This window comes from Mytilus edulis, chromosome 12 (genome assembly GCF_963676685.1).
Source record: "Mytilus edulis chromosome 12, xbMytEdul2.2, whole genome shotgun sequence".
In the NCBI taxonomy this organism is placed as follows: Eukaryota; Metazoa; Mollusca; class Bivalvia; order Mytilida; family Mytilidae; genus Mytilus; species Mytilus edulis.
The window spans coordinates 81,270,248-81,294,806 of record NC_092355.1 but is presented as its reverse complement, the minus strand read 5'-3'; the positions used below and the strand labels follow the sequence as shown (position 1 = coordinate 81,294,806).

The following is a 24,559-nucleotide window of genomic DNA, read 5'->3' as shown; positions in this document are numbered from 1 at the left end:
TTTAAAATGATTATGTGCTTCTTCGAAGACTTTTATGATAATTTATAGTATAATTCTATCAAAAACATTCACATATAGCATACCAAATTGCTCAACAGTCATTAATCTTGCATGTTAGATAAACTGTGTATTTTTCGATGTACACAGTAAAAAGATATTAATAGTTAAAGTAGAACCGACTGAATTGTCTTCGCAGGTATGTTGACAGAAAATTTACGAGTTTTTCTCATTACACAAATATTCTATCGTCGTAAAATTGTACAGAGGAAGAAAAATCATTTCTCTTTAGGTTTCTTTCCGTTTTTATTCACTGGAAGCATGTTCCTCCTCGTAATAAGTTTGTTTCCAGCTAGAGGGAAACACACAAAAAGTTCACGCGCCATTGTTTAATTGCAGATTTTTACTAAAACTTCAAATAACATTTTTATTCAACCCGAGCGAAATTTCGCAAACATTCAAGAGTCGAATGAACAAACCCAATATCTAGAATACGAATTTGAAACATCTTTTTATTTAATCTAGCGTTGGGAACTTTTCAGAGAGCGACTTTGTTTTCAGTGGATCTGAGGCACTGAACAACTGTTCTGTATGATGCGTCTTCGCTTTTATTTCCATTTGCATGTACAATTTGCGCACTTTCAAGTCAAAAACTCGAATATGTCTTATCGAATATACCATATTTTTCAACAAAATATATTTCATTAATTTTATTATCAATAACCGATGATCTGAGCTCAAAGTGGCCTGGCCGCCTGAAAGTTTCGATACAAACAAAAAAAATCAACAAAACAAAAACAAAACACGAAGATTTTTGTAGTTTTATAATTCGACAGTGGTACATATCATTTGTATCTTAATTGACAATTACAAAAGTTATTTATTTCCCCTCAAAAAGGGGAATGTGTGTCACAGTGAAGACTCTGGCTATACATATGCATTATACCTATATAAGCTATGCAAGTGAAACCAGAACCGGTAAAGGGTGAAGCAGCATCCCGTGACACGGACGATTAAAAAGAGACAGAAGGACAAAAACACATCAGTGTGAACCATTGGACTTTGGGCAAAACATTTTTCCACTGCATTTAACTAAACCTCCAGCCCCCCCCCCCTTTTTCAAAAAAAAAAAAAAAAAAAAAATCCGGACAAAAAAGGGGGGATATATTATCAATGAATTGTATTTGGACTAAAAATATTTGTAAACTATTGCAACAGTAAAAACAGATTTAATGTAAAAAGAATCAAAAACCAAGATTGAAACGAAGAAAAAATAAATTAAAATAAAATAATGGTTCTCTTTTAAAGACATATATTAGCATAGCGTTTAATGGATGTTAGTACAAGTTCTAATATATTGTGTGTGTGCTTTTCTTCTTCATTAAGGCCAAATAAAAAAAAAAAATATGTGTGTTTCCTACTCCCTATCTACCTTATATTTAAAGCTTAGTCATAGCATACCTTAAAGTTTTAATGTTTTTTTTTATCATTTACCAATAAGCACAGAATTTTTCAGTCTCCCATGTACGTATATACTAGCAGGCTATGTTTGTGTGTGTCGTTAAGTTGCTGTCATTTCAATATGAAAATAAGGAGATGTGGTATGATTGCCAATGAGACAACTATCCACCATAGTTCAAAGGAAGTGGATGTAAGCAATTATAGACAACTGTATATATGATCTTCAAAAATGAGAGAAAAAACCTATACCGTGAACCTACAATTCACGCGATACCTTTTATCAGAGAAATAACTTTTTCTTACTTTTTGTACCACTGTCCGTCCATCCATCCTTGTTTCTGTTCATCACAGTAGTCACGTGTGACGTCACTGTATTGTTTCGGGTTTATTCACCTCGCGTGCTGTGGAAAGATTAAAATGACATAGCAAAGATACAGTCAAGTCGTCGCGCACTAAATAACAGAGAGAAAAAAGAAGAGAAAAAACACAGGACAACCATTTGAAAGAAACATAGAAACAAGTAGGTGCATTTATTTTATACACGAGTAAAACAAAGATGAAATTCGAAAGGTAGAGAATAGTGAAATTTGCATAATAAATCGCAGGTAATAAAATGACAAAATAATTGCAGAACTGTTAAAGGTTGAACAAAAACCTCCATACTTTAGAGTTTCCTTTTAACTTTTAATACACAATATTATTGTAGTAATTTTGACAAGTAATAAATAAAAAAATAAATAAATAACAGACAAACGTCACTGCATTCATTTGCTACTAATCTGATTTTTACGATACGTTATACATCTTTTGTATTATGTACATTTTAACAGTTTATTTATATAGTTCTGAAAAAAAGTACTGAGTTTAATTTTAGAGTTACCTCCCCATTGACTAGTTGATATGAAATAGAGAGCCAACCTTTGACTTTGCTTACGTGTAGAAAAAGTCCAACAAAAAATGTCAGTCAAGTTGAATACGAAGAAGAAGAGAGAAATGGAAAAACTCACATAATGACAAAAATGATTTTTCGGTTGAAGGTTAGCTGTGTGATTTTGACCCCCTTCCCCCTAAAAAAAAGAGCACAATAAAACCCTAGCATGACTTCCTATTTTCGTAGATTGTCACTCTAACGAAAACTGAATAGAAAAAGTTATATTCAGTTCAAATAAGTGCGTGAAAATACACTGATATAACTTTAATGGTGCCTAACTACACAAAATATATCAAAAAAAAAAAAAAAACCCAGCTGCATACTTAGGTGTTAGAAATAGTATAGTCATAAGGAGTGAAATAAAACAAACAATGGAAATAATGTGACCCCAAAAAATATTTCAGAGACCAGTGCAAAGTTCAGAGAAAAGTAAAGAAAAGGGTAGGGCTCAGCTAGATTTAGTTTGATAACTAATGTACAACAATTGTAGATTCTTTTTGAATAAATTGGGTAGCCCTTAAAAGGGCTTTTGGTGGCTGAATAGCCTCTGCAGACTGAAGTCTGGAACAGTTTACTTCTTCTTTGGTGTCTTCTTGGCTTTTGGTTTGGCTGCCTTCTTTTTTGCTGGTGACTTGGCTGCTGGCTTCTTTGGCTTGGCTGCTTTCTTTGCTGCTGGTTTTTTTGCCTTTGGTTTGGCAGCCTTTTTTTCTCCAGCTGGTTTCTTTGCTGCTGGCTTCTTCTTCTTGGGTGTGCTCTTTGCCTTCTTCGGCTTGGCGGCCTTAGGTTTGGCTGCTTTCTTTGCCTTTGCTGGCTTCTTTTTAACTACTTTAGCCTCTCCAATTCTGAAAGATCCGGATGCTCCAGTTCCCTTGGACTGCTTCAAACTGTTGTTCTTAACTCCGGCTCTGAGTGCAAGTTTTAAATGAGCATTTACTGACTTGGCATCTTTTCCGACGTTGAAGTTGGCCATGATGTACTTCAGAATTGCTTGCCTTGAAGAACCTCCACGTTCTTTCAAAGCGGCGATGGCTTTTCCAATCATCTCGCTGTATTTAGGATGTGCGGAAGGCTTCTTTGGCTTGGCTGCTGCCTTTTTCTTTGGTGATTTAGCTGGTGCTACTGCTGGTGCTGCTGTTGCGTCTGCCATTTTGAATGATTCAAAATATTATCCTTTACGAAGTTTATACTACGAATAACGATTTGAAAATAACGCCATTCCAGGCCTCGTTTATTTATAACAGACGAACGCGGACCTCGACGAAGACACCCTTAAAAATAACTTGTAAAATCCATTACGCGATCTCGGTAAAATGATTATGTGCTTCTTCGAAGACTTTTATGATAATTTATAGTATAATTCTATCAAAAACATTCACATATAGCATACCAAATTGCTCAACAGTCATTAATCTTGCATGTTAGATAAACTGTGTATTTTTCGATGTACACAGTAAAAAGATATTAATAGTTAAAGTAGAACCGACTGAATTGTCTTCGCAGGTATGTTGACAGAAAATTTACGAGTTTTTCTCATTACACAAATATTCTATCGTCGTAAAATTGTACAGAGGAAGAAAAATCATTTCTCTTTAGGTTTCTTTCCGTTTTTATTCACTGGAAGCATGTTCCTCCTCGTAATAAGTTTGTTTCCAGCTAGAGGGAAACACACAAAAAGTTCACGCGCCATTGTTTAATTGCAGATTTTTACTAAAACTTCAAATAACATTTTTATTCAACCCGAGCGAAATTTCGCAAACATTCAAGAGTCGAATGAACAAACCCAATATCTAGAATACGAATTTGAAACATCTTTTTATTTAATCTAGCGTTGGGAACTTTTCAGAGAGCGACTTTGTTTTCAGTGGATCTGAGGCACTGAACAACTGTTCTGTATGATGCGTCTTCGCTTTTATTTCCATTTGCATGTACAATTTGCGCACTTTCAAGTCAAAAACTCGAATATGTCTTATCGAATATACCATATTTTTCAACAAAATATATTTCATTAATTTTATTATCAATAACCGATGATCTGAGCTCAAAGTGGCCTGGCCGCCTGAAAGTTTCGATACAAACAAAAAAAATCAACAAAACAAAAACAAAACACGAAGATTTTTGTAGTTTTATAATTCGACAGTGGTACATATCATTTGTATCTTAATTGACAATTACAAAAGTTATTTATTTCCCCTCAAAAAGGGGAATGTGTGTCACAGTGAAGACTCTGGCTATACATATGCATTATACCTATATAAGCTATGCAAGTGAAACCAGAACCGGTAAAGGGTGAAGCAGCATCCCGTGACACGGACGATTAAAAAGAGACAGAAGGACAAAAACACATCAGTGTGAACCATTGGACTTTGGGCAAAACATTTTTCCACTGCATTTAACTAAACCTCCAGCCCCCCCCCCCTTTTTCAAAAAAAAAAAAAAAAAAAAAATCCGGACAAAAAAGGGGGGATATATTATCAATGAATTGTATTTGGACTAAAAATATTTGTAAACTATTGCAACAGTAAAAACAGATTTAATGTAAAAAGAATCAAAAACCAAGATTGAAACGAAGAAAAAATAAATTAAAATAAAATAATGGTTCTCTTTTAAAGACATATATTAGCATAGCGTTTAATGGATGTTAGTACAAGTTCTAATATATTGTGTGTGTGCTTTTCTTCTTCATTAAGGCCAAATAAAAAAAAAAAATATGTGTGTTTCCTACTCCCTATCTACCTTATATTTAAAGCTTAGTCATAGCATACCTTAAAGTTTTAATGTTTTTTTTTATCATTTACCAATAAGCACAGAATTTTTCAGTCTCCCATGTACGTATATACTAGCAGGCTATGTTTGTGTGTGTCGTTAAGTTGCTGTCATTTCAATATGAAAATAAGGAGATGTGGTATGATTGCCAATGAGACAACTATCCACCATAGTTCAAAGGAAGTGGATGTAAGCAATTATAGACAACTGTATATATGATCTTCAAAAATGAGAGAAAAAACCTATACCGTGAACCTACAATTCACGCGATACCTTTTATCAGAGAAATAACTTTTTCTTACTTTTTGTACCACTGTCCGTCCATCCATCCTTGTTTCTGTTCATCACAGTAGTCACGTGTGACGTCACTGTATTGTTTCGGGTTTATTCACCTCGCGTGCTGTGGAAAGATTAAAATGACATAGCAAAGATACAGTCAAGTCGTCGCGCACTAAATAACAGAGAGAAAAAAGAAGAGAAAAAACACAGGACAACCATTTGAAAGAAACATAGAAACAAGTAGGTGCATTTATTTTATACACGAGTAAAACAAAGATGAAATTCGAAAGGTAGAGAATAGTGAAATTTGCATAATAAATCGCAGGTAATAAAATGACAAAATAATTGCAGAACTGTTAAAGGTTGAACAAAAACCTCCATACTTTAGAGTTTCCTTTTAACTTTTAATACACAATATTATTGTAGTAATTTTGACAAGTAATAAATAAAAAAATAAATAAATAACAGACAAACGTCACTGCATTCATTTGCTACTAATCTGATTTTTACGATACGTTATACATCTTTTGTATTATGTACATTTTAACAGTTTATTTATATAGTTCTGAAAAAAAGTACTGAGTTTAATTTTAGAGTTACCTCCCCATTGACTAGTTGATATGAAATAGAGAGCCAACCTTTGACTTTGCTTACGTGTAGAAAAAGTCCAACAAAAAATGTCAGTCAAGTTGAATACGAAGAAGAAGAGAGAAATGGAAAAACTCACATAATGACAAAAATGATTTTTCGGTTGAAGGTTAGCTGTGTGATTTTGACCCCCTTCCCCCTAAAAAAAAGAGCACAATAAAACCCTAGCATGACTTCCTATTTTCGTAGATTGTCACTCTAACGAAAACTGAATAGAAAAAGTTATATTCAGTTCAAATAAGTGCGTGAAAATACACTGATATAACTTTAATGGTGCCTAACTACACAAAATATATCAAAAAAAAAAAAAAAACCCAGCTGCATACTTAGGTGTTAGAAATAGTATAGTCATAAGGAGTGAAATAAAACAAACAATGGAAATAATGTGACCCCAAAAAATATTTCAGAGACCAGTGCAAAGTTCAGAGAAAAGTAAAGAAAAGGGTAGGGCTCAGCTAGATTTAGTTTGATAACTAATGTACAACAATTGTAGATTCTTTTTGAATAAATTGGGTAGCCCTTAAAAGGGCTTTTGGTGGCTGAATAGCCTCTGCAGACTGAAGTCTGGAACAGTTTACTTCTTCTTTGGTGTCTTCTTGGCTTTTGGTTTGGCTGCCTTCTTTTTTGCTGGTGACTTGGCTGCTGGCTTCTTTGGCTTGGCTGCTTTCTTTGCTGCTGGTTTTTTTGCCTTTGGTTTGGCAGCCTTTTTTTCTCCAGCTGGTTTCTTTGCTGCTGGCTTCTTCTTCTTGGGTGTGCTCTTTGCCTTCTTCGGCTTGGCGGCCTTAGGTTTGGCTGCTTTCTTTGCCTTTGCTGGCTTCTTTTTAACTACTTTAGCCTCTCCAATTCTGAAAGATCCGGATGCTCCAGTTCCCTTGGACTGCTTCAAACTGTTGTTCTTAACTCCGGCTCTGAGTGCAAGTTTTAAATGAGCATTTACTGACTTGGCATCTTTTCCGACGTTGAAGTTGGCCATGATGTACTTCAGAATTGCTTGCCTTGAAGAACCTCCACGTTCTTTCAAAGCGGCGATGGCTTTTCCAATCATCTCGCTGTATTTAGGATGTGCGGAAGGCTTCTTTGGCTTGGCTGCTGCCTTTTTCTTTGGTGATTTAGCTGGTGCTACTGCTGGTGCTGCTGTTGCGTCTGCCATTTTGAATGATTCAAAATATTATCCTTTACGAAGTTTATACTACGAATAACGATTTGAAAATAACGCCATTCCAGGCCTCGTTTATTTATAACAGACGAACGCGGACCTCGACGAAGACACCCTTAAAAATAACTTGTAAAATCCATTACGCGATCTCGGTAAAATGATTATGTGCTTCTTCGAAGACTTTTATGATAATTTATAGTATAATTCTATCAAAAACATTCACATATAGCATACCAAATTGCTCAACAGTCATTAATCTTGCATGTTAGATAAACTGTGTATTTTTCGATGTACACAGTAAAAAGATATTAATAGTTAAAGTAGAACCGACTGAATTGTCTTCGCAGGTATGTTGACAGAAAATTTACGAGTTTTTCTCATTACACAAATATTCTATCGTCGTAAAATTGTACAGAGGAAGAAAAATCATTTCTCTTTAGGTTTCTTTCCGTTTTTATTCACTGGAAGCATGTTCCTCCTCGTAATAAGTTTGTTTCCAGCTAGAGGGAAACACACAAAAAGTTCACGCGCCATTGTTTAATTGCAGATTTTTACTAAAACTTCAAATAACATTTTTATTCAACCCGAGCGAAATTTCGCAAACATTCAAGAGTCGAATGAACAAACCCAATATCTAGAATACGAATTTGAAACATCTTTTTATTTAATCTAGCGTTGGGAACTTTTCAGAGAGCGACTTTGTTTTCAGTGGATCTGAGGCACTGAACAACTGTTCTGTATGATGCGTCTTCGCTTTTATTTCCATTTGCATGTACAATTTGCGCACTTTCAAGTCAAAAACTCGAATATGTCTTATCGAATATACCATATTTTTCAACAAAATATATTTCATTAATTTTATTATCAATAACCGATGATCTGAGCTCAAAGTGGCCTGGCCGCCTGAAAGTTTCGATACAAACAAAAAAAATCAACAAAACAAAAACAAAACACGAAGATTTTTGTAGTTTTATAATTCGACAGTGGTACATATCATTTGTATCTTAATTGACAATTACAAAAGTTATTTATTTCCCCTCAAAAAGGGGAATGTGTGTCACAGTGAAGACTCTGGCTATACATATGCATTATACCTATATAAGCTATGCAAGTGAAACCAGAACCGGTAAAGGGTGAAGCAGCATCCCGTGACACGGACGATTAAAAAGAGACAGAAGGACAAAAACACATCAGTGTGAACCATTGGACTTTGGGCAAAACATTTTTCCACTGCATTTAACTAAACCTCCAGCCCCCCCCCCCTTTTTCAAAAAAAAAAAAAAAAAAAAAATCCGGACAAAAAAGGGGGGATATATTATCAATGAATTGTATTTGGACTAAAAATATTTGTAAACTATTGCAACAGTAAAAACAGATTTAATGTAAAAAGAATCAAAAACCAAGATTGAAACGAAGAAAAAATAAATTAAAATAAAATAATGGTTCTCTTTTAAAGACATATATTAGCATAGCGTTTAATGGATGTTAGTACAAGTTCTAATATATTGTGTGTGTGCTTTTCTTCTTCATTAAGGCCAAATAAAAAAAAAAAATATGTGTGTTTCCTACTCCCTATCTACCTTATATTTAAAGCTTAGTCATAGCATACCTTAAAGTTTTAATGTTTTTTTTTATCATTTACCAATAAGCACAGAATTTTTCAGTCTCCCATGTACGTATATACTAGCAGGCTATGTTTGTGTGTGTCGTTAAGTTGCTGTCATTTCAATATGAAAATAAGGAGATGTGGTATGATTGCCAATGAGACAACTATCCACCATAGTTCAAAGGAAGTGGATGTAAGCAATTATAGACAACTGTATATATGATCTTCAAAAATGAGAGAAAAAACCTATACCGTGAACCTACAATTCACGCGATACCTTTTATCAGAGAAATAACTTTTTCTTACTTTTTGTACCACTGTCCGTCCATCCATCCTTGTTTCTGTTCATCACAGTAGTCACGTGTGACGTCACTGTATTGTTTCGGGTTTATTCACCTCGCGTGCTGTGGAAAGATTAAAATGACATAGCAAAGATACAGTCAAGTCGTCGCGCACTAAATAACAGAGAGAAAAAAGAAGAGAAAAAACACAGGACAACCATTTGAAAGAAACATAGAAACAAGTAGGTGCATTTATTTTATACACGAGTAAAACAAAGATGAAATTCGAAAGGTAGAGAATAGTGAAATTTGCATAATAAATCGCAGGTAATAAAATGACAAAATAATTGCAGAACTGTTAAAGGTTGAACAAAAACCTCCATACTTTAGAGTTTCCTTTTAACTTTTAATACACAATATTATTGTAGTAATTTTGACAAGTAATAAATAAAAAAATAAATAAATAACAGACAAACGTCACTGCATTCATTTGCTACTAATCTGATTTTTACGATACGTTATACATCTTTTGTATTATGTACATTTTAACAGTTTATTTATATAGTTCTGAAAAAAAGTACTGAGTTTAATTTTAGAGTTACCTCCCCATTGACTAGTTGATATGAAATAGAGAGCCAACCTTTGACTTTGCTTACGTGTAGAAAAAGTCCAACAAAAAATGTCAGTCAAGTTGAATACGAAGAAGAAGAGAGAAATGGAAAAACTCACATAATGACAAAAATGATTTTTCGGTTGAAGGTTAGCTGTGTGATTTTGACCCCCTTCCCCCTAAAAAAAAGAGCACAATAAAACCCTAGCATGACTTCCTATTTTCGTAGATTGTCACTCTAACGAAAACTGAATAGAAAAAGTTATATTCAGTTCAAATAAGTGCGTGAAAATACACTGATATAACTTTAATGGTGCCTAACTACACAAAATATATCAAAAAAAAAAAAAAAACCCAGCTGCATACTTAGGTGTTAGAAATAGTATAGTCATAAGGAGTGAAATAAAACAAACAATGGAAATAATGTGACCCCAAAAAATATTTCAGAGACCAGTGCAAAGTTCAGAGAAAAGTAAAGAAAAGGGTAGGGCTCAGCTAGATTTAGTTTGATAACTAATGTACAACAATTGTAGATTCTTTTTGAATAAATTGGGTAGCCCTTAAAAGGGCTTTTGGTGGCTGAATAGCCTCTGCAGACTGAAGTCTGGAACAGTTTACTTCTTCTTTGGTGTCTTCTTGGCTTTTGGTTTGGCTGCCTTCTTTTTTGCTGGTGACTTGGCTGCTGGCTTCTTTGGCTTGGCTGCTTTCTTTGCTGCTGGTTTTTTTGCCTTTGGTTTGGCAGCCTTTTTTTCTCCAGCTGGTTTCTTTGCTGCTGGCTTCTTCTTCTTGGGTGTGCTCTTTGCCTTCTTCGGCTTGGCGGCCTTAGGTTTGGCTGCTTTCTTTGCCTTTGCTGGCTTCTTTTTAACTACTTTAGCCTCTCCAATTCTGAAAGATCCGGATGCTCCAGTTCCCTTGGACTGCTTCAAACTGTTGTTCTTAACTCCGGCTCTGAGTGCAAGTTTTAAATGAGCATTTACTGACTTGGCATCTTTTCCGACGTTGAAGTTGGCCATGATGTACTTCAGAATTGCTTGCCTTGAAGAACCTCCACGTTCTTTCAAAGCGGCGATGGCTTTTCCAATCATCTCGCTGTATTTAGGATGTGCGGAAGGCTTCTTTGGCTTGGCTGCTGCCTTTTTCTTTGGTGATTTAGCTGGTGCTACTGCTGGTGCTGCTGTTGCGTCTGCCATTTTGAATGATTCAAAATATTATCCTTTACGAAGTTTATACTACGAATAACGATTTGAAAATAACGCCATTCCAGGCCTCGTTTATTTATAACAGACGAACGCGGACCTCGACGAAGACACCCTTAAAAATAACTTGTAAAATCCATTACGCGATCTCGGTAAAATGATTATGTGCTTCTTCGAAGACTTTTATGATAATTTATAGTATAATTCTATCAAAAACATTCACATATAGCATACCAAATTGCTCAACAGTCATTAATCTTGCATGTTAGATAAACTGTGTATTTTTCGATGTACACAGTAAAAAGATATTAATAGTTAAAGTAGAACCGACTGAATTGTCTTCGCAGGTATGTTGACAGAAAATTTACGAGTTTTTCTCATTACACAAATATTCTATCGTCGTAAAATTGTACAGAGGAAGAAAAATCATTTCTCTTTAGGTTTCTTTCCGTTTTTATTCACTGGAAGCATGTTCCTCCTCGTAATAAGTTTGTTTCCAGCTAGAGGGAAACACACAAAAAGTTCACGCGCCATTGTTTAATTGCAGATTTTTACTAAAACTTCAAATAACATTTTTATTCAACCCGAGCGAAATTTCGCAAACATTCAAGAGTCGAATGAACAAACCCAATATCTAGAATACGAATTTGAAACATCTTTTTATTTAATCTAGCGTTGGGAACTTTTCAGAGAGCGACTTTGTTTTCAGTGGATCTGAGGCACTGAACAACTGTTCTGTATGATGCGTCTTCGCTTTTATTTCCATTTGCATGTACAATTTGCGCACTTTCAAGTCAAAAACTCGAATATGTCTTATCGAATATACCATATTTTTCAACAAAATATATTTCATTAATTTTATTATCAATAACCGATGATCTGAGCTCAAAGTGGCCTGGCCGCCTGAAAGTTTCGATACAAACAAAAAAAATCAACAAAACAAAAACAAAACACGAAGATTTTTGTAGTTTTATAATTCGACAGTGGTACATATCATTTGTATCTTAATTGACAATTACAAAAGTTATTTATTTCCCCTCAAAAAGGGGAATGTGTGTCACAGTGAAGACTCTGGCTATACATATGCATTATACCTATATAAGCTATGCAAGTGAAACCAGAACCGGTAAAGGGTGAAGCAGCATCCCGTGACACGGACGATTAAAAAGAGACAGAAGGACAAAAACACATCAGTGTGAACCATTGGACTTTGGGCAAAACATTTTTCCACTGCATTTAACTAAACCTCCAGCCCCCCCCCCCCCCTTTTTCAAAAAAAAAAAAAAAAAAAAAATCCGGACAAAAAAGGGGGGATATATTATCAATGAATTGTATTTGGACTAAAAATATTTGTAAACTATTGCAACAGTAAAAACAGATTTAATGTAAAAAGAATCAAAAACCAAGATTGAAACGAAGAAAAAATAAATTAAAATAAAATAATGGTTCTCTTTTAAAGACATATATTAGCATAGCGTTTAATGGATGTTAGTACAAGTTCTAATATATTGTGTGTGTGCTTTTCTTCTTCATTAAGGCCAAATAAAAAAAAAAAATATGTGTGTTTCCTACTCCCTATCTACCTTATATTTAAAGCTTAGTCATAGCATACCTTAAAGTTTTAATGTTTTTTTTTATCATTTACCAATAAGCACAGAATTTTTCAGTCTCCCATGTACGTATATACTAGCAGGCTATGTTTGTGTGTGTCGTTAAGTTGCTGTCATTTCAATATGAAAATAAGGAGATGTGGTATGATTGCCAATGAGACAACTATCCACCATAGTTCAAAGGAAGTGGATGTAAGCAATTATAGACAACTGTATATATGATCTTCAAAAATGAGAGAAAAAACCTATACCGTGAACCTACAATTCACGCGATACCTTTTATCAGAGAAATAACTTTTTCTTACTTTTTGTACCACTGTCCGTCCATCCATCCTTGTTTCTGTTCATCACAGTAGTCACGTGTGACGTCACTGTATTGTTTCGGGTTTATTCACCTCGCGTGCTGTGGAAAGATTAAAATGACATAGCAAAGATACAGTCAAGTCGTCGCGCACTAAATAACAGAGAGAAAAAAGAAGAGAAAAAACACAGGACAACCATTTGAAAGAAACATAGAAACAAGTAGGTGCATTTATTTTATACACGAGTAAAACAAAGATGAAATTCGAAAGGTAGAGAATAGTGAAATTTGCATAATAAATCGCAGGTAATAAAATGACAAAATAATTGCAGAACTGTTAAAGGTTGAACAAAAACCTCCATACTTTAGAGTTTCCTTTTAACTTTTAATACACAATATTATTGTAGTAATTTTGACAAGTAATAAATAAAAAAATAAATAAATAACAGACAAACGTCACTGCATTCATTTGCTACTAATCTGATTTTTACGATACGTTATACATCTTTTGTATTATGTACATTTTAACAGTTTATTTATATAGTTCTGAAAAAAAGTACTGAGTTTAATTTTAGAGTTACCTCCCCATTGACTAGTTGATATGAAATAGAGAGCCAACCTTTGACTTTGCTTACGTGTAGAAAAAGTCCAACAAAAAATGTCAGTCAAGTTGAATACGAAGAAGAAGAGAGAAATGGAAAAACTCACATAATGACAAAAATGATTTTTCGGTTGAAGGTTAGCTGTGTGATTTTGACCCCCTTCCCCCTAAAAAAAAGAGCACAATAAAACCCTAGCATGACTTCCTATTTTCGTAGATTGTCACTCTAACGAAAACTGAATAGAAAAAGTTATATTCAGTTCAAATAAGTGCGTGAAAATACACTGATATAACTTTAATGGTGCCTAACTACACAAAATATATCAAAAAAAAAAAAAAAACCCAGCTGCATACTTAGGTGTTAGAAATAGTATAGTCATAAGGAGTGAAATAAAACAAACAATGGAAATAATGTGACCCCAAAAAATATTTCAGAGACCAGTGCAAAGTTCAGAGAAAAGTAAAGAAAAGGGTAGGGCTCAGCTAGATTTAGTTTGATAACTAATGTACAACAATTGTAGATTCTTTTTGAATAAATTGGGTAGCCCTTAAAAGGGCTTTTGGTGGCTGAATAGCCTCTGCAGACTGAAGTCTGGAACAGTTTACTTCTTCTTTGGTGTCTTCTTGGCTTTTGGTTTGGCTGCCTTCTTTTTTGCTGGTGACTTGGCTGCTGGCTTCTTTGGCTTGGCTGCTTTCTTTGCTGCTGGTTTTTTTGCCTTTGGTTTGGCAGCCTTTTTTTCTCCAGCTGGTTTCTTTGCTGCTGGCTTCTTCTTCTTGGGTGTGCTCTTTGCCTTCTTCGGCTTGGCGGCCTTAGGTTTGGCTGCTTTCTTTGCCTTTGCTGGCTTCTTTTTAACTACTTTAGCCTCTCCAATTCTGAAAGATCCGGATGCTCCAGTTCCCTTGGACTGCTTCAAACTGTTGTTCTTAACTCCGGCTCTGAGTGCAAGTTTTAAATGAGCATTTACTGACTTGGCATCTTTTCCGACGTTGAAGTTGGCCATGATGTACTTCAGAATTGCTTGCCTTGAAGAACCTCCACGTTCTTTCAAAGCGGCGATGGCTTTTCCAATCATCTCGCTGTATTTAGGATGTGCGGAAGGCTTCTTTGGCTTGGCTGCTGCCTTTTTCTTTGGTGATTTAGCTGGTGCTACTGCTGGTGCTGCTGTTGCGTCTGCCATTTTGAATGATTCAAAATATTATCCTTTACGAAGTTTATACTACGAATAACGATTTGAAAATAACGCCATTCCAGGCCTCGTTTATTTATAACAGACGAACGCGGACCTCGACGAAGACACCCTTAAAAATAACTTGTAAAATCCATTACGCGATCTCGGTAAAATGATTATGTGCTTCTTCGAAGACTTTTATGATAATTTATAGTATAATTCTATCAAAAACATTCACATATAGCATACCAAATTGCTCAACAGTCATTAATCTTGCATGTTAGATAAACTGTGTATTTTTCGATGTACACAGTAAAAAGATATTAATAGTTAAAGTAGAACCGACTGAATTGTCTTCGCAGGTATGTTGACAGAAAATTTACGAGTTTTTCTCATTACACAAATATTCTATCGTCGTAAAATTGTACAGAGGAAGAAAAATCATTTCTCTTTAGGTTTCTTTCCGTTTTTATTCACTGGAAGCATGTTCCTCCTCGTAATAAGTTTGTTTCCAGCTAGAGGGAAACACACAAAAAGTTCACGCGCCATTGTTTAATTGCAGATTTTTACTAAAACTTCAAATAACATTTTTATTCAACCCGAGCGAAATTTCGCAAACATTCAAGAGTCGAATGAACAAACCCAATATCTAGAATACGAATTTGAAACATCTTTTTATTTAATCTAGCGTTGGGAACTTTTCAGAGAGCGACTTTGTTTTCAGTGGATCTGAGGCACTGAACAACTGTTCTGTATGATGCGTCTTCGCTTTTATTTCCATTTGCATGTACAATTTGCGCACTTTCAAGTCAAAAACTCGAATATGTCTTATCGAATATACCATATTTTTCAACAAAATATATTTCATTAATTTTATTATCAATAACCGATGATCTGAGCTCAAAGTGGCCTGGCCGCCTGAAAGTTTCGATACAAACAAAAAAAATCAACAAAACAAAAACAAAACACGAAGATTTTTGTAGTTTTATAATTCGACAGTGGTACATATCATTTGTATCTTAATTGACAATTACAAAAGTTATTTATTTCCCCTCAAAAAGGGGAATGTGTGTCACAGTGAAGACTCTGGCTATACATATGCATTATACCTATATAAGCTATGCAAGTGAAACCAGAACCGGTAAAGGGTGAAGCAGCATCCCGTGACACGGACGATTAAAAAGAGACAGAAGGACAAAAACACATCAGTGTGAACCATTGGACTTTGGGCAAAACATTTTTCCACTGCATTTAACTAAACCTCCAGCCCCCCCCCCCCCTTTTTCAAAAAAAAAAAAAAAAAAAAAATCCGGACAAAAAAGGGGGGATATATTATCAATGAATTGTATTTGGACTAAAAATATTTGTAAACTATTGCAACAGTAAAAACAGATTTAATGTAAAAAGAATCAAAAACCAAGATTGAAACGAAGAAAAAATAAATTAAAATAAAATAATGGTTCTCTTTTAAAGACATATATTAGCATAGCGTTTAATGGATGTTAGTACAAGTTCTAATATATTGTGTGTGTGCTTTTCTTCTTCATTAAGGCCAAATAAAAAAAAAAAATATGTGTGTTTCCTACTCCCTATCTACCTTATATTTAAAGCTTAGTCATAGCATACCTTAAAGTTTTAATGTTTTTTTTTATCATTTACCAATAAGCACAGAATTTTTCAGTCTCCCATGTACGTATATACTAGCAGGCTATGTTTGTGTGTGTCGTTAAGTTGCTGTCATTTCAATATGAAAATAAGGAGATGTGGTATGATTGCCAATGAGACAACTATCCACCATAGTTCAAAGGAAGTGGATGTAAGCAATTATAGACAACTGTATATATGATCTTCAAAAATGAGAGAAAAAACCTATACCGTGAACCTACAATTCACGCGATACCTTTTATCAGAGAAATAACTTTTTCTTACTTTTTGTACCACTGTCCGTCCATCCATCCTTGTTTCTGTTCATCACAGTAGTCACGTGTGACGTCACTGTATTGTTTCGGGTTTATTCACCTCGCGTGCTGTGGAAAGATTAAAATGACATAGCAAAGATACAGTCAAGTCGTCGCGCACTAAATAACAGAGAGAAAAAAGAAGAGAAAAAACACAGGACAACCATTTGAAAGAAACATAGAAACAAGTAGGTGCATTTATTTTATACACGAGTAAAACAAAGATGAAATTCGAAAGGTAGAGAATAGTGAAATTTGCATAATAAATCGCAGGTAATAAAATGACAAAATAATTGCAGAACTGTTAAAGGTTGAACAAAAACCTCCATACTTTAGAGTTTCCTTTTAACTTTTAATACACAATATTATTGTAGTAATTTTGACAAGTAATAAATAAAAAAATAAATAAATAACAGACAAACGTCACTGCATTCATTTGCTACTAATCTGATTTTTACGATACGTTATACATCTTTTGTATTATGTACATTTTAACAGTTTATTTATATAGTTCTGAAAAAAAGTACTGAGTTTAATTTTAGAGTTACCTCCCCATTGACTAGTTGATATGAAATAGAGAGCCAACCTTTGACTTTGCTTACGTGTAGAAAAAGTCCAACAAAAAATGTCAGTCAAGTTGAATACGAAGAAGAAGAGAGAAATGGAAAAACTCACATAATGACAAAAATGATTTTTCGGTTGAAGGTTAGCTGTGTGATTTTGACCCCCTTCCCCCTAAAAAAAAGAGCACAATAAAACCCTAGCATGACTTCCTATTTTCGTAGATTGTCACTCTAACGAAAACTGAATAGAAAAAGTTATATTCAGTTCAAATAAGTGCGTGAAAATACACTGATATAACTTTAATGGTGCCTAACTACACAAAATATATCAAAAAAAAAAAAAAAACCCAGCTGCATACTTAGGTGTTAGAAATAGTATAGTCATAAGGAGTGAAATAAAACAAACAATGGAAATAATGTGACCCCAAAAAATATTTCAGAGACCAGTGCAAAGTTCAGAGAAAAGTAAAGAAAAGGGTAGGGCTCAGCTAGATTTAGTTTGATAACTAATGTACAACAATTGTAGATTCTTTTTGAATAAATTGGGTAGCCCTTAAAAGGGCTTTTGGTGGCTGAATAGCCTCTGCAGACTGAAGTCTGGAACAGTTTACTTCTTCTTTGGTGTCTTCTTGGCTTTTGGTTTGGCTGCCTTCTTTTTTGCTGGTGACTTGGCTGCTGGCTTCTTTGGCTTGGCTGCTTTCTTTGCTGCTGGTTTTTTTGCCTTTGGTTTGGCAGCCTTTTTTTCTCCAGCTGGTTTCTTTGCTGCTGGCTTCTTCTTCTTGGGTGTGCTCTTTGCCTTCTTCGGCTTGGCGGCCTTAGGTTTGGCTGCTTTCTTTGCCTTTGCTGGCTTCTTTTTAACTACTTTAGCCTCTCCAATTCTGAAAGATCCGGATGCTCCAGTTCCCTTGGACTGCTTCAAACTGTTGTTCTTAACTCCGGCTCTGAGTGCAAGTTTTAAATGAGCATTTACTGACTTGGCATCTTTTCCGACGTTGAAGTTGGCCATGATGTACTTCAGAATTGCTTGCCTTGAAGAACCTCCACGTTCTTTCAAAGCGGCGATGGCTTTTCCAATCATCTCGCTGTATTTAGGATGTGCGGAAGGCTTCTTTGGCTTGGCTGCTGCCTTTTTCTTTGGTGATTTAGCTGGTGCTACTGCTGGTGCTGCTGTTGCGTCTGCCATTTTGAATGATTCAAAATATTATCCTTTACGAAGTTTATACTACGAATAACGATTTGAAAATAACGCCATTCCAGGCCTCGTTTATTTATAACAGACGAACGCGGACCTCGACGAAGACACCCTTAAAAATAACTTGTAAAATCCATTACGCGATCTCGGTAAAATGATTATGTGCTTCTTCGAAGACTTTTATGATAATTTATAGTATAATTCTATCAAAAACATTCACATATAGCATACCAAATTGCTCAACAGTCATTAATCTTGCATGTTAGATAAACTGTGTATTTTTCGATGTACACAGTAAAAAGATATTAATAGTTAAAGTAGAACCGACTGAATTGTCTTCGCAGGTATGTTGACAGAAAATTTACGAGTTTTTCTCATTACACAAATATTCTATCGTCGTAAAATTGTACAGAGGAAGAAAAATCATTTCTCTTTAGGTTTCTTTCCGTTTTTATTCACTGGAAGCATGTTCCTCCTCGTAATAAGTTTGTTTCCAGCTAGAGGGAAACACACAAAAAGTTCACGCGCCATTGTTTAATTGCAGATTTTTACTAAAACTTCAAATAACATTTTTATTCAACCCGAGCGAAATTTCGCAAACATTCAAGAGTCGAATGAACAAACCCAATATCTAGAATACGAATTTGAAACATCTTTTTATTTAATCTAGCGTTGGGAACTTTTCAGAGAGCGACTTTGTTTTCAGTGGATCTGAGGCACTGAACAACTGTTCTGTATGATGCGTCTTCGCTTTTATTTCCATTTGCATGTACAATTTGCGCACTTTCAAGTCAAAAACTCGAATATGTCTTATCGAATATACCATATTTTTCAACAAAATATATTTCATTAATTTTATTATCAATAACCGATGATCTGAGCTCAAAGTGGCCTGGCCGCCTGAAAGTTTCGATACAAACAAAAAAAATCAACAAAACAAAAACAAAACACGAAGATTTTTGTAGTTTTATAATTCGACAGTGGTACATATCATTTGTATCTTAATTGACAATTACAAAAGTTATTTATTTCCCCTCAAAAAGGGGAATGTGTGTCACAGTGAAGACTCTGGCTATACATATGCATTATACCTATATAAGCTATGCAAGTGAAACCAGAACCGGTAAAGGGTGAAGCAGCATCCCGTGACACGGACGATTAAAAAGAGACAGAAGGACAAAAACACATCAGTGTGAACCATTGGACTTTGGGCAAAACATTTTTCCACTGCATTTAACTAAACCTCCAGCCCCCCCCCCCCCCCTTTTCAAAAAAAAAAAAAAAAAAAAAATCCGGACAAAAAAGGGGGGATATATTATCAATGAATTGTATTTGGACTAAAAATATTTGTAAACTATTGCAACAGTAAAAACAGATTTAATGTAAAAAGAATCAAAAACCAAGATTGAAACGAAGAAAAAATAAATTAAAATAAAATAATGGTTCTCTTTTAAAGACATATATTAGCATAGCGTTTAATGGATGTTAGTACAAGTTCTAATATATTGTGTGTGTGCTTTTCTTCTTCATTAAGGCCAAATAAAAAAAAAAAATATGTGTGTTTCCTACTCCCTATCTACCTTATATTTAAAGCTTAGTCATAGCATACCTTAAAGTTTTAATGTTTTTTTTTATCATTTACCAATAAGCACAGAATTTTTCAGTCTCCCATGTACGTATATACTAGCAGGCTATGTTTGTGTGTGTCGTTAAGTTGCTGTCATTTCAATATGAAAATAAGGAGATGTGGTATGATTGCCAATGAGACAACTATCCACCATAGTTCAAAGGAAGTGGATGTAAGCAATTATAGACAACTGTATATATGATCTTCAAAAATGAGAGAAAAAACCTATACCGTGAACCTACAATTCACGCGATACCTTTTATCAGAGAAATAACTTTTTCTTACTTTTTGTACCACTGTCCGTCCATCCATCCTTGTTTCTGTTCATCACAGTAGTCACGTGTGACGTCACTGTATTGTTTCGGGTTTATTCACCTCGCGTGCTGTGGAAAGATTAAAATGACATAGCAAAGATACAGTCAAGTCGTCGCGCACTAAATAACAGAGAGAAAAAAGAAGAGAAAAAACACAGGACAACCATTTGAAAGAAACATAGAAACAAGTAGGTGCATTTATTTTATACACGAGTAAAACAAAGATGAAATTCGAAAGGTAGAGAATAGTGAAATTTGCATAATAAATCGCAGGTAATAAAATGACAAAATAATTGCAGAACTGTTAAAGGTTGAACAAAAACCTCCATACTTTAGAGTTTCCTTTTAACTTTTAATACACAATATTATTGTAGTAATTTTGACAAGTAATAAATAAAAAAATAAATAAATAACAGACAAACGTCACTGCATTCATTTGCTACTAATCTGATTTTTACGATACGTTATACATCTTTTGTATTATGTACATTTTAACAGTTTATTTATATAGTTCTGAAAAAAGTACTGAGTTTAATTTTAGAGTTACCTCCCCATTGACTAGTTGATATGAAATAGAGAGCCAACCTTTGACTTTGCTTACGTGTAGAAAAAGTCCAACAAAAAATGTCAGTCAAGTTGAATACGAAGAAGAAGAGAGAAATGGAAAAACTCACATAATGACAAAAATGATTTTTCGGTTGAAGGTTAGCTGTGTGATTTTGACCCCCTTCCCCCTAAAAAAAAGAGCACAATAAAACCCTAGCATGACTTCCTATTTTCGTAGATTGTCACTCTAACGAAAACTGAATAGAAAAAGTTATATTCAGTTCAAATAAGTGCGTGAAAATACACTGATATAACTTTAATGGTGCCTAACTACACAAAATATATCAAAAAAAAAAAAAAAACCCAGCTGCATACTTAGGTGTTAGAAATAGTATAGTCATAAGGAGTGAAATAAAACAAACAATGGAAATAATGTGACCCCAAAAATATTTCAGAGACCAGTGCAAAGTTCAGAGAAAAGTAAAGAAAAGGTAGGGCTCAGCTAGATTTAGTTTGATAACTAATGTACAACAATTGTAGATTCTTTTTGAATAAATTGGGTAGCCCTTAAAAGGGCTTTTGGTGGCTGAATAGCCTCTGCAGACTGAAGTCTGGAACAGTTTACTTCTTCTTTGGTGTCTTCTTGGCTTTTGGTTTGGCTGCCTTCTTTTTTGCTGGTGACTTGGCTGCTGGCTTCTTTGGCTTGGCTGCTTTCTTTGCTGCTGGTTTTTTTGCCTTTGGTTTGGCAGCCTTTTTTTCTCCAGCTGGTTTCTTTGCTGCTGGCTTCTTCTTCTTGGGTGTGCTCTTTGCCTTCTTCGGCTTGGCGGCCTTAGGTTTGGCTGCTTTCTTTGCCTTTGCTGGCTTCTTTTTAACTACTTTAGCCTCTCCAATTCTGAAAGATCCGGATGCTCCAGTTCCCTTGGACTGCTTCAAACTGTTGTTCTTAACTCCGGCTCTGAGTGCAAGTTTTAAATGAGCATTTACTGACTTGGCATCTTTTCCGACGTTGAAGTTGGCCATGATGTACTTCAGAATTGCTTGCCTTGAAGAACCTCCACGTTCTTTCAAAGCGGCGATGGCTTTTCCAATCATCTCGCTGTATTTAGGATGTGCGGAAGGCTTCTTTGGCTTGGCTGCTGCCTTTTTCTTTGGTGATTTAGCTGGTGCTACTGCTGGTGCTGCTGTTGCGTCTGCCATTTTGAATGATTCAAAATATTATCCTTTACGAAGTTTATACTACGAATAACGATTTGAAAATAACGCCATTCCAGGCCTCGTTTATTTATAACAGACGAACGCGGACCTCGACGAAGACACCCTTAAAAATAACTTGTAAAATCCATTACGCGATCTCGGTAAAATGATTATGTGCTTCTTCGAAGACTTTTATGATAATTTATAGTATAATTCTATCAAAAACATTCACATATAGCATACCAAATTGCTCAACAGTCATTAATCTTGCATGTTAGATAAACTGTGTATTTTTCGATGTACACAGTAAAAGATATTAATAGTTAAAGTAGAACCGACTGAATTGTCTTCGCAGGTATGTTGACAGAAAATTTACGAGTTTTTCTCATTACACAAATATTCTATCGTCGTAAAATTGTACAGAGGAAGAAAAATCATTTCTCTTTAGGTTTCTTTCCGTTTTTATTCACTGGAAGCATGTTCCTCCTCGTAATAAGTTTGTTTCCAGCTAGAGGGAAACACACAAAAAGTTCACGCGCCATTGTTTAATTGCAGATTTTTACTAAAACTTCAAATAACATTTTTATTCAACCCGAGCGAAATTTCGCAAACATTCAAGAGTCGAATGAACAAACCCAATATCTAGAATACGAATTTGAAACATCTTTTTATTTAATCTAGCGTTGGGAACTTTTCAGAGAGCGACTTTGTTTTCAGTGGATCTGAGGCACTGAACAACTGTTCTGTATGATGCGTCTTCGCTTTTATTTCCATTTGCATGTACAATTTGCGCACTTTCAAGTCAAAAAAAACTCGAATATGTCTTATCGAATATACCATATTTTTCAACAAAATATATTTCATTAATTTTATTATCAATAACCGATGATCTGAGCTCAAAGTGGCCTGGCCGCCTGAAAGTTTCGATACAAACAAAAAAAATCAACAAAACAAAAACAAAACACGAAGATTTTTGTAGTTTTATAATTCGACAGTGGTACATATCATTTGTATCTTAATTGACAATTACAAAAGTTATTTATTTCCCCTCAAAAAGGGGAATGTGTGTCACAGTGAAGACTCTGGAACGAGTTACGATCTGAATTCCACGTGCATGATTTCTCACCAAATTTGAATTCCACGTGCACGATTTATCACCTAATTTAAATTCCACATTTACGATTTATCACCTAATTTTAATTCCACATTCACGATTTAGCACCTAATTAAATTCCACTTGCACGTTTTATAACTCAAATTGAATTCCATCTGCACGATTTATCACCCAATTTTAATTCAACTTTCACGATTTGTCACCAATTTGAATTCCACGTGCACGATTTATCACCTAATTTGAATTCCACGTGCAGTATTGTACCAACTAATTTGAATTTCAAGCGCACGATTTATCACCTAATTTGAATTCCACACTCACGATTTATCACCTAATTTGAATTTCACGTGCACGATTTATCAACTGATTTAAATCCCCGTGCGCGATTTATCACCTAATTTGAATTCCCCGTGCGCGATTTATCACCTAATTTGAATTCCACGTCCAGTATGTACCAAACTAATTTGTACTCCAAGTGCACGATTTATCACCTAATTTGAATTCCACACTCACGATTTATCACCTAATTTGAATTCCACGTGCGCGATTTATCACCTGATTTGAATTCCACATGCGCATTTTATGACTTAAATTGAATTCCACGTGCACGATTTATCACCTGATTTAAAGTCCCCGTGCACGATTAATCACCTAATTTGAATTCCACGTGCGCGATTTATGACTTAATTTGAATTCCCTGAGCGCGATTTAGAGATTCACTTGTTGTCGAGTTGCGAGTTGTGAGTTAAGAAAATCGAGTTGCAAGTTAAGAAAGCCGAGTTGAGAGTTACAAAAGTCGAGTTGCGAGTTACGAAAGTTGAGTTGCGAGTTATAAAAGTCGAGTTGCGAGTTACAAAAGTCGAGTTGCGAGTTATGAAAGTCGAGTGTGCGAGTTACAAAAGTCTTGTTGCGAGTTAAGAAAGTCGAGTTGCGAGTTACAAAAGTCGAGTTGCGAGTTAAGGAAGTCGAGTTGCGAGTTACAAAAGTCTAATTGCGAGTTATGAAAGTCGAGTTTGCGAGTTACAAAAGTCTAGTTACGAGTTACAAAAGTCGAGTTGCGAGTTAAAAAGTCAGTTGCGAGTTACAAAAGTCGAGTTGCGAGTTACGAAAGTCGAGTTGCGAGTTTCAAAAGTCGAGTAGCGAGTTAAGGAAGTCGAGTTGCGAGTTACAAAAGTCGAATTGCGTAAAAATGTGGAAACTGAAATATTTAAATTTTTTGGTGTAACTGTATAACATTTTGGAAAGATGATTGCTCATAGAATTGTACATAGTGTTGTTGATTATTTTTGTGGTTTGGACTTTATCTGAGTCCGTGTAAAAATAAAATAGACTAGATAATACCTACGTATAGTATTTTCTGAAGAAGCAGATAGCCTTTTGAAATACAGCAGATGGCTTGCAGTTTAATTATTTTTAAATTTCATACAAACACCCCTTCTGTA

The 24,559-nt window shown here is 34.8% G+C and overlaps 6 protein-coding genes across 6 annotated transcripts; all 6 read right to left on the bottom strand.

Annotated features, from left to right (window-relative positions):
* Positions 1 to 2,960: 2,960 nt before the first annotated feature.
* Positions 2,961 to 3,536, bottom strand: LOC139497882 (histone H1-delta-like). Its single transcript, XM_071286120.1, has one exon. The coding sequence runs from the start codon at positions 3,534 to 3,536 to the stop codon at positions 2,961 to 2,963; it is 576 nt and encodes a 191-aa protein (XP_071142221.1).
* A 3,117-nt stretch (positions 3,537 to 6,653) lies between these two features.
* LOC139497880 (histone H1-delta-like) lies at positions 6,654 to 7,229 on the bottom strand. Its single transcript, XM_071286119.1, has one exon. It carries the CDS (start codon positions 7,227 to 7,229, stop codon positions 6,654 to 6,656), a length of 576 nt encoding a protein of 191 aa, XP_071142220.1.
* A 3,117-nt stretch (positions 7,230 to 10,346) lies between these two features.
* On the bottom strand, positions 10,347 to 10,922 carry LOC139497879 (histone H1-delta-like). Its single transcript, XM_071286118.1, has one exon. It carries the CDS (start codon positions 10,920 to 10,922, stop codon positions 10,347 to 10,349), a length of 576 nt encoding a protein of 191 aa, XP_071142219.1.
* A 3,120-nt stretch (positions 10,923 to 14,042) lies between these two features.
* LOC139497878 (histone H1-delta-like) lies at positions 14,043 to 14,618 on the bottom strand. Its single transcript, XM_071286117.1, has one exon. It carries the CDS (start codon positions 14,616 to 14,618, stop codon positions 14,043 to 14,045), a length of 576 nt encoding a protein of 191 aa, XP_071142218.1.
* Positions 14,619 to 17,737: 3,119 nt separating this feature from the next.
* LOC139497877 (histone H1-delta-like) lies at positions 17,738 to 18,313 on the bottom strand. The gene has a single exon (XM_071286116.1). The coding sequence runs from the start codon at positions 18,311 to 18,313 to the stop codon at positions 17,738 to 17,740; it is 576 nt and encodes a 191-aa protein (XP_071142217.1).
* A 3,117-nt stretch (positions 18,314 to 21,430) lies between these two features.
* Positions 21,431 to 22,006, bottom strand: LOC139497876 (histone H1-delta-like). Its single transcript, XM_071286115.1, has one exon. The coding sequence runs from the start codon at positions 22,004 to 22,006 to the stop codon at positions 21,431 to 21,433; it is 576 nt and encodes a 191-aa protein (XP_071142216.1).
* Positions 22,007 to 24,559: the final 2,553 nt, after the last annotated feature.

Bases quoted from the DNA above. Each gene is read 5' to 3' on its own strand.
- LOC139497877 (XM_071286116.1), bottom strand. From the start codon at position 18,313: ATGGCAGACGCAACAGCAGCACCAGCAGTAGCACCAGCTAAATCACCA.
- LOC139497876 (XM_071286115.1), bottom strand. From the start codon at position 22,006: ATGGCAGACGCAACAGCAGCACCAGCAGTAGCACCAGCTAAATCACCA.
- LOC139497880 (XM_071286119.1), bottom strand. From the start codon at position 7,229: ATGGCAGACGCAACAGCAGCACCAGCAGTAGCACCAGCTAAATCACCA.
- LOC139497882 (XM_071286120.1), bottom strand. From the start codon at position 3,536: ATGGCAGACGCAACAGCAGCACCAGCAGTAGCACCAGCTAAATCACCA.
- LOC139497878 (XM_071286117.1), bottom strand. From the start codon at position 14,618: ATGGCAGACGCAACAGCAGCACCAGCAGTAGCACCAGCTAAATCACCA.
- LOC139497879 (XM_071286118.1), bottom strand. From the start codon at position 10,922: ATGGCAGACGCAACAGCAGCACCAGCAGTAGCACCAGCTAAATCACCA.